We start from the raw sequence: 13,537 nt of genomic DNA, 5'->3' as shown, positions 1-13,537 counted from the left end.
GAGACTGGGAGGATTGACGAGAACACCACCTGTGCCCCCAGACCCTTTAGCCCTGCTCCCAAATCCCTGTAGTGCCTCATGACCTGGCTGGGAGCACTCCGAGCTGTGTCATTGGTGCCCACGTGAATAAGGATCATGGGATAGTGGTCTGTGGGCTGGAGAAGCTTTGGGATCTTCTCCGCAATGTCTCGGATGCAGGCCCCCGGGAAGCAGCAGACTTCCCGGGCTAAGGGGTCGGGGCGGCAGATAGCCCCCTCAGTGCCCCGCAGGATGGAGTCTCCTGCAACAAACACCTTTCGTTTTGTCTTGGGGAGAGCGGGGATGGTAGCTGCAGTGGAGCAGGCTCTGCTGGAGCAGCAAGAGGCATGTACCTGTTGCTAAGCTCCGGCGAGGGGGGGGCCTTGGTGCGGCGGGCCTTAGGGCCCTTGACCACCTTGGTCCATGCCCCTGTCTGGACAGAGTGGGAGGTCCTGGAGTCCTCCTTTGTCCTGGAGGGAGACGGTGCTCTACCCTGCGGCTCCCGGGGGAGAAGGGCCTGGCAGTAGGAGTCGATCTCCTGCTCACAGTCCCTGATGGCATGAAGTCTCTGGACTGTGGCCTGGAGCTCCTCCAGCTGGTGTGCCAGAGACCCCAAAAGGGAGCAGACCCCACACAGGCAGGTGGCCATGCTCCTGGGCCCCAGAGCCTGAAAAAGGGACAGGCAGCCCCCACAGCCAAGAGCCAGGGGCTCCGTCTGCGTGGAGCCTGGGACCATGGGCTCCCTCTGCGTGGCCGTCTCTGAAGTGCCCGAGGCGGGGGGCCGCAGACCCCTCGGGGACCCGCGGGGTGTGGCGCGTGCCCATCCGCAGCATGCCACTGGTGGGCTGGCTATGGCTGGGATTGTCTACCCTGGGGGGTTCGCAGGCAGGGTCTTGGGCCCTCCCGTGCACCCTCCTGCACGAACTCGCGCTAACTCATGCGCCGGCAGACAAGCGTGCCTGTTTGCGCGCCCTGTTCGTGCAGCTCCAGTCACATGGCTCCCTGAGGGGCTGGGCCAAGTAGGGGCCTGGGCAGGGCTTGACCCGGCCTGGCTCCAGGCAGCTGCATCCTCCCACTCACTAAGGGGTTAACCCCTTCCCACCACAGGCCCCGCTTATCTCTGGCTGTGCCGGGGGTCGGAAGAAGGCCAATGTGATGCCTATCTTCAAGAAAGGGAGGACAGTGGATCCAGCTAACTATAGGCCCATCAGCCTGACTTCTATCCTGCGGAAGATTTTAGAAAAGTTTATTAAAGAGGCTATCCTTAATGGACTGGCCAACGCCAACATCCTAAACGCAGCCAGCACGGGTTTGTTGCGGGTAGGTCTTGCTTGACCAATCTCACTTCCTTCTACAACCAGGTGACCTATCACCTGGACAAGGGAGAAGAGATTGATATCATATATCTTGGCTTCAAAAAAGCCTTTGATTTGGTATCCCATGATCACCTTTTGGCGAAACTGGCCAATTGTGGCCTTGGGTCCACCATAATCTGTTAGCGGGGGAATTGGCTCCGTGGTCAGACCCGGAGAGTGGTAATAGATGGAAGTCACTCATTACGATGTCCTGTGACTAGTGGGGTCCCTCAAGGCTCTGTCCTTGGACCCGTATTTTTCAACATCTTCATTAATGATGTGGACACTGGAGTCAGGAGTGGACTGGCCAAGTTCACTGATGACACCAAACTTTGGGGCAAAGCATCCATGCCAGAAGACAGGCGGGTGATCCAGGCTGACGTGGACAGGCTCAGCAAATGGGCAGACGAGAACCGGATGGTGTTTAACACCGAAAAATGCAAGGTTCTCCACCTTGGGAGGAAAAACCTGCAGCATCCTTATAGGCTCGGCAGTGCTACGCTGGCTAGCACTATGGAAGAAAGAGACTTGGGGATCATCATTGACCACAAGATGAGCATGAGCCTGCAATGCAATGCTGTAGCTAGTAAAGTGACCAAAGAGCTGGCTTGCATCCATAGATGCTTCTCAAGCAAGGGGAGGATGTCATTCTCCCCTTGTACTTGGCCTTGGTGAGGCCGCAGCTGGAGTACTGCATTCAGTTTTGGGCTCCACAATTCAAAAAGGATGTGGAGAAGCTTGAGAGAGTCCAGAGAAGAGCCACGTGTATGATCAGAGGTCAGGAAAACAGACCTTACGACAACGGGCTGAGAGCCATGAGGCTCTTTAGCCTGGAAAAGTGTAGGCTCAGGGGTGATCTGATGGCCACCTACAAGTTTATCAGGGGTGACCACCAGTATCTGGGGGAACATTTGTTCACCAGAGTATGCCCCAAGGGACGATGAGGTCAAATGGTGATAAACTACTGCAAGACCGTTTCAGGCTGGACATAAGGTAGAATTTCTTTACTGTCCAAGCCCCCAAGGTCTGGAATAGCCTGCCATCGGAGGTGGTTCAAGCACCTACAATGAACACCTTCAAGAGGAAATTGGATGCTTATCTTGCTGGGATCCTGTAACCCCAGCTGACTTCCTGCCCTTCAGGCTGGGGGTTGGACTCGATGATCTTCTGAGGTCCCTTCCAGCCCTAATGTCTATGAAATCTATGAAATCTCTTCAGCCCAGCAGATCTTCATTACTCCCGGTACTCAGTTCTGGATGCAGGCTGCAGACACTTGGGAAGTGGTCTGCCAGTAGAGATTACTCCCGAGGATGAGATTTAGCAGCTTCACTGGAGGATGGCAGGAAGGGGCTTTGGGCCTGTCACACGGCCTCAGCACACCCTCGGAGAAACTGTGTTCCAACCTGCTCCCAGCCTTCATGCTCCACTCTCAGCACTCAAGTTGCGAGTGCCCCCATCCAAATTGTGCCAGGTGTCAGAAATCTCAAGGAGATCCGAGTAGATGATGGGAAGGAAGGGCCCAGTTGAAGGCTCAGGTGTGTCAATGGCTGATACTAGAGTACAAGGATAACTCACCAGGCCGTCAGCTCTGTTCCCTAAGCCACTGTACCTTAACCTACTTTGGAACTGAATGGTCTCCAGTGATTCCATAACTACCCTGAAGTCACTGCTGTGGCTTCACTTTTCATGGACATACCCAAGCTTTAAACCTACTAGTTCAGGTTACCCCTTGCAGAGTAGCCAGAGCTACACAGGGTACAGTGCAGGTGAACCTCTCTGATTTTTACCCACCTTCTCGAATGGGTTTTGCAACTTACACTGAGTCTCTGTGCTGTCCTAGTCACACTGCTGGCAGTACCCATGCCAGCTACTTTAAAGCTAACTCAGGAATCACTTCATGGTCAGCAGAAACTGTGACCCAAGTGAAAGCAGAACCTGAGAGACTCTTGTCAAATCAGTGTTGCCAGAGCTTTCCTAGCTTTCAGATCCATGCCTTAAGGAGCTGACAGCCCATCCAAGATAGCCAGAGGGCTGATAATGTCCTTGATATTGACATTTCACCTGAAGACAAGCCCTGGGTGCAACTGGCTGTGTGAGCTGGATCAGAGATAATCTGTGAACGTCCTCTGGAGGTCAGTTAGGAGAGGCTTTTGCATTTGAGGCTTCAGGGCCCTGAAAGCTGATGTCTCCCAGGCACACAACTCTGGGGTATTTCATCACTACCACTGTAGCAAGGTGTCAGTGAACTCCTTTATGGGCTCCTTAGACTGCATATAAGCATAAAATGTTTTAGGTTTCTATCACCAAGCAAGAGAAAGTCATCTGGGGTCCTCATTAGGGAATTGAGTAAACTCATTTTTGGTGTACAGCTCCCATTGATTTCAAACTACAAACACAATCTTGACTCAATGCTAATCTATTCATGACAGCTCACCCATGAAGTGTATATATTTTCCCAACTTCAAAAATTCCAGTCAGTGGAAAAAGCAGGGGGAACTGGTATCAAAATACACATGTAGCCTTAAATAGCATGCCCCAAGGCCTTGGGGTGCATAAAAAAACAAGCATATCAGAAGCGTTTATAACAGCAGCAGCAGTCCCTGAATTCCAGCCCAGAGAGAGGTCTCCCTAGTTGTCATGTCACTCCTTAACCCTGAGAGTAGCCTAGGACTAGAGTTTTTTCTGCCTGGGTCAGCCATAAAACATTCCTAAGAAATGTCCACTCCATCAGCCATACTAACCTCTCTCTAGTGCCAGAGGGGCATTTGGGCCAACCAGCATGGCTACAGCTCCTGCCCCTCCTGTGGGACGGGCATTCCCAGTGGCATAAACAGCAATGTCACCGCAGACCACCAAAGCATATCGGCCTAGGGAGGAAAGAGAGGAGAGAATGACTGAACTGTAAGCATGAACAGAGGACATAAAAATTGGATGCATCCTTGCCCCTGCCCCATATCAAAATCAACAGTGGAGTCAAGTTTGCTAATACATAAGGAAGAACATAAGACATTAAAGAAGTGTTCAGGATATGTATAATTGAAACATAAAGCCTAGTAAACACTTGCATTCCTGCCCCAAATCCATGAGACCATGCTACACTCCCACTGAGTAGCCATGCAACATCCCATATGAGACACCTACCCCTCTGGGCTGTGCACAATTCACCACGGGTATCCCCTAAGTACTGTATCCCTTTCCACTGACATGTTACCAACACTACAGGCATGGAGGAAGGATCATTCAAAAGTCTTAATGGCAAAACAAGGACTCTTTAAAGAGACCAGACTTTTACCCCCACATCTGAAAATAGACTGTGTCCTGGGACTTCTCTGAATCTCACTCTCCCAGCTGTAAGGCAAGGATAATAATCCTGCCCTTTTCCCAAACTCTGTTCAAGTCATCTCCTTACACCATCAGTGGGGAGAGGAACTGCCATCTTTCATTCCATATTTATATACAAGAAACCCTCACTATATGCAAGTTCGGCATTCGTAGTTTCAAATGTTCATGAATGCCGAGCCTGCTTCTTAAATACACTTAAAGGAGCTCCTCGGGAGCTCTGAGCTTGCTGCCACCACAGTCCCACCACTGCTGCACTCCCGCCGCCACTCTCCCGCCATCACCAGAGCAGCCGTGCCTTATTCGCAGATTTCGCCATTCATAGGGGATACAAGAACATAGTGCCGGTGAATGGCAAGGGTCGCCTGCACTGCATGGACTAATAGGTTCTCTACTGTTGCTGACCCTTATGTCCGAGTGCTTTCCAAGTAAAACCAATGGCAATGCCCAAGTTCCCAGTGGGCTTCATAGAGCTAAAGAAGCTCCATAACTCATGACAGCAAATGTTAAACTTTGCCTACCTTGTGTTTCATCTATGGCCACCTGCTTCCTTACCCATGAGGGATCTTGTCGAAAGCATCCTCAGCTAGTGTTTAAGAGCTCTTCAGAGACCAGCAAAGAAGGCAAATAGAGTTTGTGGCCTCTTTTCCTCTCCTTATTTGAAGGTGGAAGTTTAGGGACACTAAAATGTTTCTTTTTTTAATCTGAAAATATTTTATTCTCCTTTTTTATGTGAGTGGTCTAGCCTGGAGGGTTTGGATGATGACCAGAGAACTAGTGAAATCATGATATCACAGAAATCAAGAGGCTTGCAAAGCAAGGCAAAGGGTTTGTTCTATTTAAAACTAGTTACTTCTTGTCAAGACCTCTTTAACAGCAATGGCTAACATCTTATAGAAAGGAAACCTTTCTTAAATATTTAACATCCTTATCCATTTGGTCAGAGGGATGACCAAAGGCCTCATCTGAAACAACCAACAAGTATCTCCTCCTCCCCAAACCAGTAAACACCAGAGCTGACATCCCAGATCCTTTTAAGCTACAGAAGCCAAGAATAATATAAATATGCCTTTCAAGCCAAAATTAAATATTAAATAAAATCAAGCAAAAAGAATAAGCTCAATTTTGGGGGAAAGGAGGGTGGTGAAGATTGGGGTGGGAACCAACTGTAAAGACTGTTGACAAACTACCTAAAAGACTGATTGTGGTGCCCACTTCTCAGAAAGACCAAGGCCAAGATCAAAATGTTTAAGACATTGCAGTAGTACAATATTTCTCTCAGAAATGCACCTCCTGAGAATGTAGATACTTAGTATAATAGGGCTCTTGGGACAATACCAAGATGTTGTAGATAGATCATCTAATAGCCACAAGGATTTGAGGGGGTGTGGGAGTAAGGTGGCACCCCTCTGCTATTACGCTACTCAGGCCATCTCCTTTGTAATAAGACTGGGCTGTCTAACTTCTGAGTGGCCAGGGCCACATGTCCCCAACCATATGGGCAGTTCAATACCCTCCACCCACCCCCAAGCAGGCCACAGGGTTCCCAGGCCCCTGTGGACCATGCATCCCACCTCTGAGGGCAGAAAATGGAAGCTGGAAGAGGGAGGGGAAGCTCAGAGATCCTGGTGGTGGCAGAGAGGTTTGGTGTTAAGCACACCATGGCAGCCACACACAGCCCATGGGTCACCAGTTAAACAGCCCTGTTTTAAGCAACAGGAGCTTATAACATTATTTTTGTAACGGTGCTGAAGGGTTCCCTATTAGCTTGCAAGCTCAATCAGGGTGTTTGTCCTCTTAGGACACGGCTCTGCAGCAGGCTGTGCACACAGTATGCACAGCTGTAACTGCAGGGTGGGAAGCCCAAGGAAACAGGGGAGACGAGCTGGGGAGAGGGTAGCTGAAGCTGTGCGGAGAAGGGCTGCTTCTGAGAGGGCTGCTACCAGGACAACTGCTTCTGAGAAGTTGACTGGCAGAAGAATTGTTGCTGCTGCTGAGGGGCAGAGGAGCCACCAACTACCGAGCACCCAGAATCGCCTGGTATCCTTTACTAAAAGGAGCAGGGGTTGTGCAAATGGGTTCCCCTCCCCACTCTTAAGATCCCTGGGCGCAAGGAGTCATGAGGAGGGAATTGGGGACAGGGGTTGCTAGAGGAGGCTTTCTGAGAGAGCTAGAGAAAGCAGCAGGGAATCGGGGCTGTGTGGGAGCTCCAGCAGAGAGCTCAATAAAGTACAGCTGAGAAGGGGCACTCCAGGTGCCAGCCACAGGGGACCTCCCTTGGGAAGTGTCTGGGGAATCATGTGACTGATTGTAAGCATCCAGAAAGACTGGACAAAAGAAGAAACCCTGGTCTCCGGAGCCTGACCCAAGGTCCTGACAAGCACCCCCATCTTCTGTCCAGATGACGGCATTGCCACCCCTCTTCTGAGGCAGAACAAACCCCGCTCCCCAGGGCTCCACTGCAGCCTCTCCACAGTGCGCTACTTTGCTGCAGGCAGAGTGATTTTGTGGAGACCTGGCTGATTAAGTGTATATACATGTTATAAGTTGCCTGAGCGTTAAAGTTGATAACATAATTGCTTTTGTTATATGATAACTAATTACTTTACCTGCTGCTATAGATTATTATTTAGTTCATTGAAAATATTATGTTTATTATATATGGGATGTTGAACTTGTCAACTTCTTAGTTATTACTGTAAATAATAAATTATTGTAAATAGTTATTTAGTGCATGGTCTGATGAGGGAAGGACCACAGGACAGCACTCCAATGAATGGTGGCTCCCAGCCTGTGGATGGAGTGGGAGTCGACCGAGACCTATTGGCACCCCAGGATCCCAAAAATTTGGACAAGGCTGTGGGTAGTGCCACCACCAGAATTACGTTTTTATACCAGGTGATTTATCCTTAATGGAAACCAGCCCCTGCTGCTCACCTGGGCACTACCTTCCTGAGATAAAGTTGGACCTTTGCTCTATGCAGATACAGCCCACTTCCTCATGACATAGTAACTGCTTGGCACTTGCATGTACTGCGCTGGGGATTCCCCAGCCATGGGGGATTCTCCAAGAGGTACAGCCAGCTCCCACACCTGCCTTCTCCCATGCTATTTGTGGTGTGCTAGGGGCAAGAGAAGGGATATTCCCAGCTGGCATATGGTCCCTTAGGAGCATATGCCAGCATCTGCCATTTGGCACTTTACAGCAGCTATGATTGGGCTGAGGGAACATCATGGAGCTGTGACTTGCATCTGTTAACATTTGCAAACAACAATCAGCAGATGCAAATGGGAAGCCCTGCATGGGTTTCCATGGATTTGGGTGGACACAACACCTGTTCATCCCACTACCTTCCTGCAATCACTCATTCCCCACATTCTTCTATTTGCTTTTCTGTCTTTCTAGCTACACCAAGAGCAGACATGCCCCAGAATTACTGCATAGTAATATACCTGGATTTTATTCCCTAATACATTTGTAGCAGAGGAGTTGAAGGAAGCCCAGGCCCTGCACTGCAGGTTTCTTGCAGGCCAGATCACAGGGCCAGTAGCAACTAGGTGGCTGCAGCAGTGTGGGGATCCTCCCCAACTCCCTACAGCCATGTGCATCAGAGGCCCACATGCTGCACGTTTATCACCCCTGCTCTGTAGTAAGGAGCAGACACAGGACCAGGCCTCCCAAACTTGACTGCCATGATAGCACCTGGTCACCAGGTGGCAGCAGAGCTGGTTTGCTTTAAACAAGATAACACTGACTAGGAGGGAGGACACACAACTGATACCCTGGTGCAGCTTGTACCAACATAGAAAACTCCTCATTTTCTAAAAGGTAACTTTACCGTGAAATAACATGATGAACCCCAGTGTAAGGCTGTGCCCTGGCTGCCTGTTTCACCTTTACTATGGGGGAAAGTCAATGTAGTTCATAAGAAACATGTTGTGTGCCTGCAGCTCTGCAGTCCTGAGGCTTAACTCATGCCAATTAATTCTGTACTTACCCACATGTTCATGACAGGCATGTGCACATGAACACACCCTGGGTCCAGCGTGTACACCCACCCTTACCCACCCCCATGGCTGCTATGTTCACACCTATACCTGTCAATTCAAAGAGACAATGCCTTGGAGACAATGGCTTTCCAAAAGAGTCTGCAGGTCAAACCACATCTGATTTTTGCCTTGCCAGCATGGGCAGGGGGTTAACCAATCAGAGCTGCTTACACAGGTATAGGGGGATCCCAACACAGGGAACCCACTATTGTAGTTCCCTTGTCTGCCACATGGGAGACCCACATCTGATTCCTGGACATGCATATGACTACAGCCATTGAGGCAATGAATGTCCAGACCCAGTCTGGACTTTGGATTTCATCTCAGTGGTCAGAAGGTCTGGGGATGGTAGGTCTTGGCAGCCTCCACTCCTCCATACTCCTGTCTATGCGTGTACAGCTGGCTGTGTACACACTTCAGACATCTGGGATCTCTTCCCACCATGTACCACATATACATGGCAAAGTTCTTGGTGACCTCTCATGCATGCACCATGATCCAGAAGGACTGATGGCTGCCTACAAAATGGGGTAAGAGCAGGGATCTGATGGAAGTGTTGGTCTCATCCCAATCTCCACTGAATGCAGACTGACCTCCACAGAGAGGGGAGCAATATCTATGTAATAGAGGAGAAATTCCTTAATATTAAGAAATGGTTCCAGGTCAGAACAAACTAAGTCCAGCCTGCTTGTGGGGCTGGAGCTAGGCCCTACTGGGTGAGGGAGTGCTGTTTCTTCCCCTTCCTGCTATTCCTTTAAAGACCCTGTACTGCTAGTCTAAACAGGCAGTGCCTCCTGCTTTGGCAGGCCTCAACACCAACTTCCCTGACTCCTGGCCAAAGCAGCCAATTTGGTGAGGATTACCCCATGGACTCCTTGACACTTCTGAGAGCACATAGGTGGAGCAGGCAGGGCTGGCTCTCAGATTTTCTTCATCCCCAGCCCCCTCCGTCTTCTGGTATGGCCTGCAGCAAGGGATAAGGACTTTTTATATAATTTGTAGAACCAGCCCCAACCCTGCTCTCCCAGGGTCCCCATTGTGACAGCAAGTAAATCACTGAGACAATCAGAGTTGCTCTCCTTCCCTCACTGCAAAGGGGGATATCCATCAGGAGTGCTACTAAGCAGCTGCAGATGGGAAGGCTGCTGAGAGGTGTTCTTCAGAGCTGCTCCTAGGATGGCATGGCCAGGAAATGAGGGACCCTGTGCCCTCTACATCTCCCTCCATAGAAACAGGCCTCATGCAAGCACTACAGTGACAACATATCTCCATTTAACTCAGGCGTACGCTGCTAATTCATGATCAAATCAAGTCTGCATCAAGGGCTTTAGATTTAGAAGCTTGAGGGACAAAAATGTGAAGTATCATAACCATGAGGCAAAGGCAGAGCTCATCCATTCCCCCTGCTCACCAATATCACACTACTTGTCATCTGCCACCTTTCCTGGCTGGACTACAGAGAGTGCAAGGTGGAGTGATAGGACCCCATTCACTCCTAACACTGGACCAGGCCTTGCTGGACCCCACTTACCGTCCCAGGAGCTGGACTCCACCCAGTCGGCAGCATTGAAGAGGGAGGCTGTGCCACCGTAGCAGGCATTAGTGGTGTCGATGCCTTCAACATCAGTGTTCCCCGAGTCCTGGAAGAGCTGCATAAGGACTGTCTTGACGGCCTTGGACTTGTCAATGATGGTCTCTGTGCCAACCTCCAGCCGGCCAATGGAGTCCCAGGAGAGGTGGCTGCGCTCCACCAGCCTCTGCACCACAGTCAGGCAGAGGGAGTTAATGTCCTCATGGGCTGAGCAGAAGCCCATTTGCCTCTGGCCCAGGCCTTGCGTGTACTTCCCTGCTTCCACACCATCGTACTTCTCCAATTCCACCTGCTCTACATACTGTGAAGGGAAGTACACCTCCAAGGCCAGTATGCCCACATCCTTTGGCCACAGGTCTGATCGGGATGAGCGATCCACAGGGACGGTGGAAAAACTGCAAACAAAGACAGCACTGCCAATCTTTGTGGTACATGGTGGGAAGAGATCCCAGATGTCTGAAGGGTGCACACAGCCAGCTGTACATGCATACAGACAACAGAGGAGACACTAAGTATCTGAGGACTGAAAATCTATTATGCCAACCAAATACTGGCCCCTGGGAACCATGGTAATTGGCTGCCCATGCTCATCTATTCACTGAGGCCAGAGAACAGACCTGAGACACTTCAAGGGGGCACACAGCCAGCTGTCTACACACACAAGCAATGGAGGGACACCAGATGCTGAGATTGTGAAAACCTGTCACACCAAGCACATACGGATGGTAAAGAAGACACCGTAACTCCTGGGCCCCATGGTAACCGGCTGCCCACACTCACCCAATCAAGACCAGAAAAGAGACATCAATTCATTCAAGTAATAATCTTTTAAGTTCATGACCTCTCTCAGAGATGCCCTTCTTGAAGACATCCTGAAAGCAGCAACATCATTCCCTCTACACATGTAAAAAAACATGATTACTCTGATTCATACCTCAGAAAGCAGCCCTCATTCATGCCCTGCATCCCACAGAATTAATTTCTGCTCCCTAGGGCAGGGTCCCTTGTGTTATATAATGAAAATAGCCATAGTAATGAATACCCTTTTGGATCCTCCAGCTTGTGAAGAATTTTTCCAGCACAAACTGCTGGGGTTCCCATCAGCTCCCTCAGGATGTTGTCTGACAGCCTAACAGACCAGGAATTCATTCACCTGGTATCCTGTCTAATTTGTACTTCTCTTAATTCCCCACCCTAGCTTTTCCAGGCATGTACTCTCAACAACCATGGGGAGACAACTGTAAGTGAGCTATCTGGCTAATGTTTGAAAAGGTTGCCTTCAAAGGTGTTTGAGGGTCAATGAAAAATCTTACCTTGGCTTCACTGAGTCTTACATCAGGCCAGAGTATAAAGAAGTATATGCCCTAGAAGTTACTATCAGAATTATGTCATCTCTTAGCCAAGTTGTACATAATTAGCCCTTCAAAATCTAGCTCTACACCTCCTCCCTGGATTACTTTGTTACTCTTCTCAGTAATGGCCTCACGTGTTAGCTCCATTCAAATAAGGATGGGCACAAAATTAAACCCAATATTTTAGATGTACCCGTGTCAAAGTTTAGAGAAGCACTCCTCCCTGGCTGGCTATGGGACAGGATGTCATTACCTATGCAGCCCTACCAAGTCCAGGCTTTTTCCGTCCTAGGATCAGGGCTTGGGATTACTTTCTTCCATTTTGTTATTCATGACCCCATGCATCTAGATCCCTTTAAATTACCACTTTGTCCCCATGGTGCTCCTGTCCCTTCCCGGTTCTGCACCAGCAAGGAATTCCATCTCCTTCCTCCACAGCACAAACCCACATCTCAGCATGGGTTACAGCTGCTGCTGGTGGGCTTGATACCCACCCCCTCTTCAGCATCAGAGCTGTCCGCACAGCAAAGCCCAGAAATTCACTCCAGAGAAAGTCAAGTCCCCACCCAGGAAGCAGCAATTCAAATGGCCCTTCTGCTGGGTCTCAGCTGAAAGCAACTGCTCGGCCCTGATTCCCAAAAGAGGCAAAGGAAAAGGTGCTCTTGTATCCCGAAAGGCAAACTCCAAAAAACTACCACTCACCTGCCCTTCTGGGTTGCTGCCACATGGTGTGCCAGCCATGGGGGCTGCTCCCATCTCTGCAGCACTCGCTTCACTTGCAAACAGCGCTTGCTGTGACTGAAGAAGCGGAACATTTTCCACAGCTGATGGACCAAACACAGCAGCAGGGTCCTCCTCCAGTCCCACCTGCACTTTATATAGATTCCCTGGCCCCTAGCTGCAGGGCCAAGCTAAGTCCCTCCCTGCACTTATCAGGCAAGTAAACTGTGTGCTCTTCACTGGTTGCTCAACCAAAGGTCATCGCACACTGGCCAACACGACAAAACAGAAGCACCCTTTCCCCACACCACCGCCAAGGCCCCACTTGCCACTTCTGCTGCTATCCACAGGCCCTGCTCACACTTCTGCTCCCCTACTGCCCCTCCTTGTAGGGCTTTCACATGCTCCGAAGACCCCTGCTCATGGCCTCTCTGGCAGATCTGTCTGCTCCCCCCGTCCCCCCCTTGAACTCTCAAAGCATCTTTATAAATTTCAATCTATTCCCAGAGAGACAGTGACTCCCACATGTGCCTGTCAGAAGTTCTGGTACCTCATGGGAGGAGAAGGAGCACTAGCGAACACTGTAGCCCCCACAGCTCCCAGGTCTAAGGACTCTGCCCTTGGATGAACTCATCCAGTCAAATATTTACCAGGTGGGCTCTTCCCCCATGGGTTATCAACCACAGAGATGCACAGCAAAGTCAGCAGCCACTAGAGAATTATGAGCCAAGAGAGAAAAGGTTTGAAACTTCTCCAGAAGTTGCAAGCTTTGTCCATCCCAGACTTTGAACCAGTTTGTTAAGCTGCCTACCCCTGAAGCTAAGCTGAGAGAAGGCTGTAGGCCATAGTTGATTGTGTCCAAAGCATTGTAGACTTTGGTATGGAAAGTCTGAGGTCCCCATCTGTTCCATATAATGGATGGCTCACCTTTGTACTGGAAATGAGACTATAACTATGTCCCTGGGCAAACCGAGGCCTGGACTTGTCCACAGCCCTGTGCAGACTGCAACAATGCAGCTTGTAGGAGAGTTGTATTACTCCATCCTTTTTGGTACTCCTCCATAAAAGCCTCCTTCTGCAACATGCTATTAGCACACCAGGCAACCACTGAG

General features: G+C 50.0%; 1 protein-coding gene across 2 annotated transcripts in view; it reads right to left on the bottom strand.

Annotated features, from left to right (window-relative positions):
* HMGCS2 (3-hydroxy-3-methylglutaryl-CoA synthase 2) overlaps window positions 1–12,945 on the bottom strand; it is a 26,766-nt gene extending 13,821 nt beyond the window's left edge. Inside the window, exons 1-3 of one of the 2 annotated variants that reach the window (XM_019530743.1) lie at window positions 12,408–12,945; window positions 10,294–10,748; window positions 4,115–4,240 (exon numbers count right to left, since the gene is read on the bottom strand). In XM_019530743.1, the coding sequence (XP_019386288.1) occupies window positions 4,115–4,240; window positions 10,294–10,748; window positions 12,408–12,520 (694 nt within the window). In that variant the 5' untranslated portion in view covers window positions 12,521–12,945. The remainder of the gene's footprint in view (window positions 1–4,114; window positions 4,241–10,293; window positions 10,749–12,407) is intronic. The other variant, XM_019530742.1, reaches the window with a different exon arrangement.
* Window positions 12,946–13,537: the final 592 nt, after the last annotated feature.

The sequence above is a fragment of the Crocodylus porosus genome, unplaced genomic scaffold (assembly GCF_001723895.1).
Source record: "Crocodylus porosus isolate Cpor-Errol unplaced genomic scaffold, CroPor_comp1, whole genome shotgun sequence".
NCBI classification, from domain to species: Eukaryota; Metazoa; Chordata; order Crocodylia; family Crocodylidae; genus Crocodylus; species Crocodylus porosus.
The sequence above is the reverse complement of the archived record's forward strand: the minus strand, read 5'-3'. Positions and strand labels throughout refer to the sequence as shown.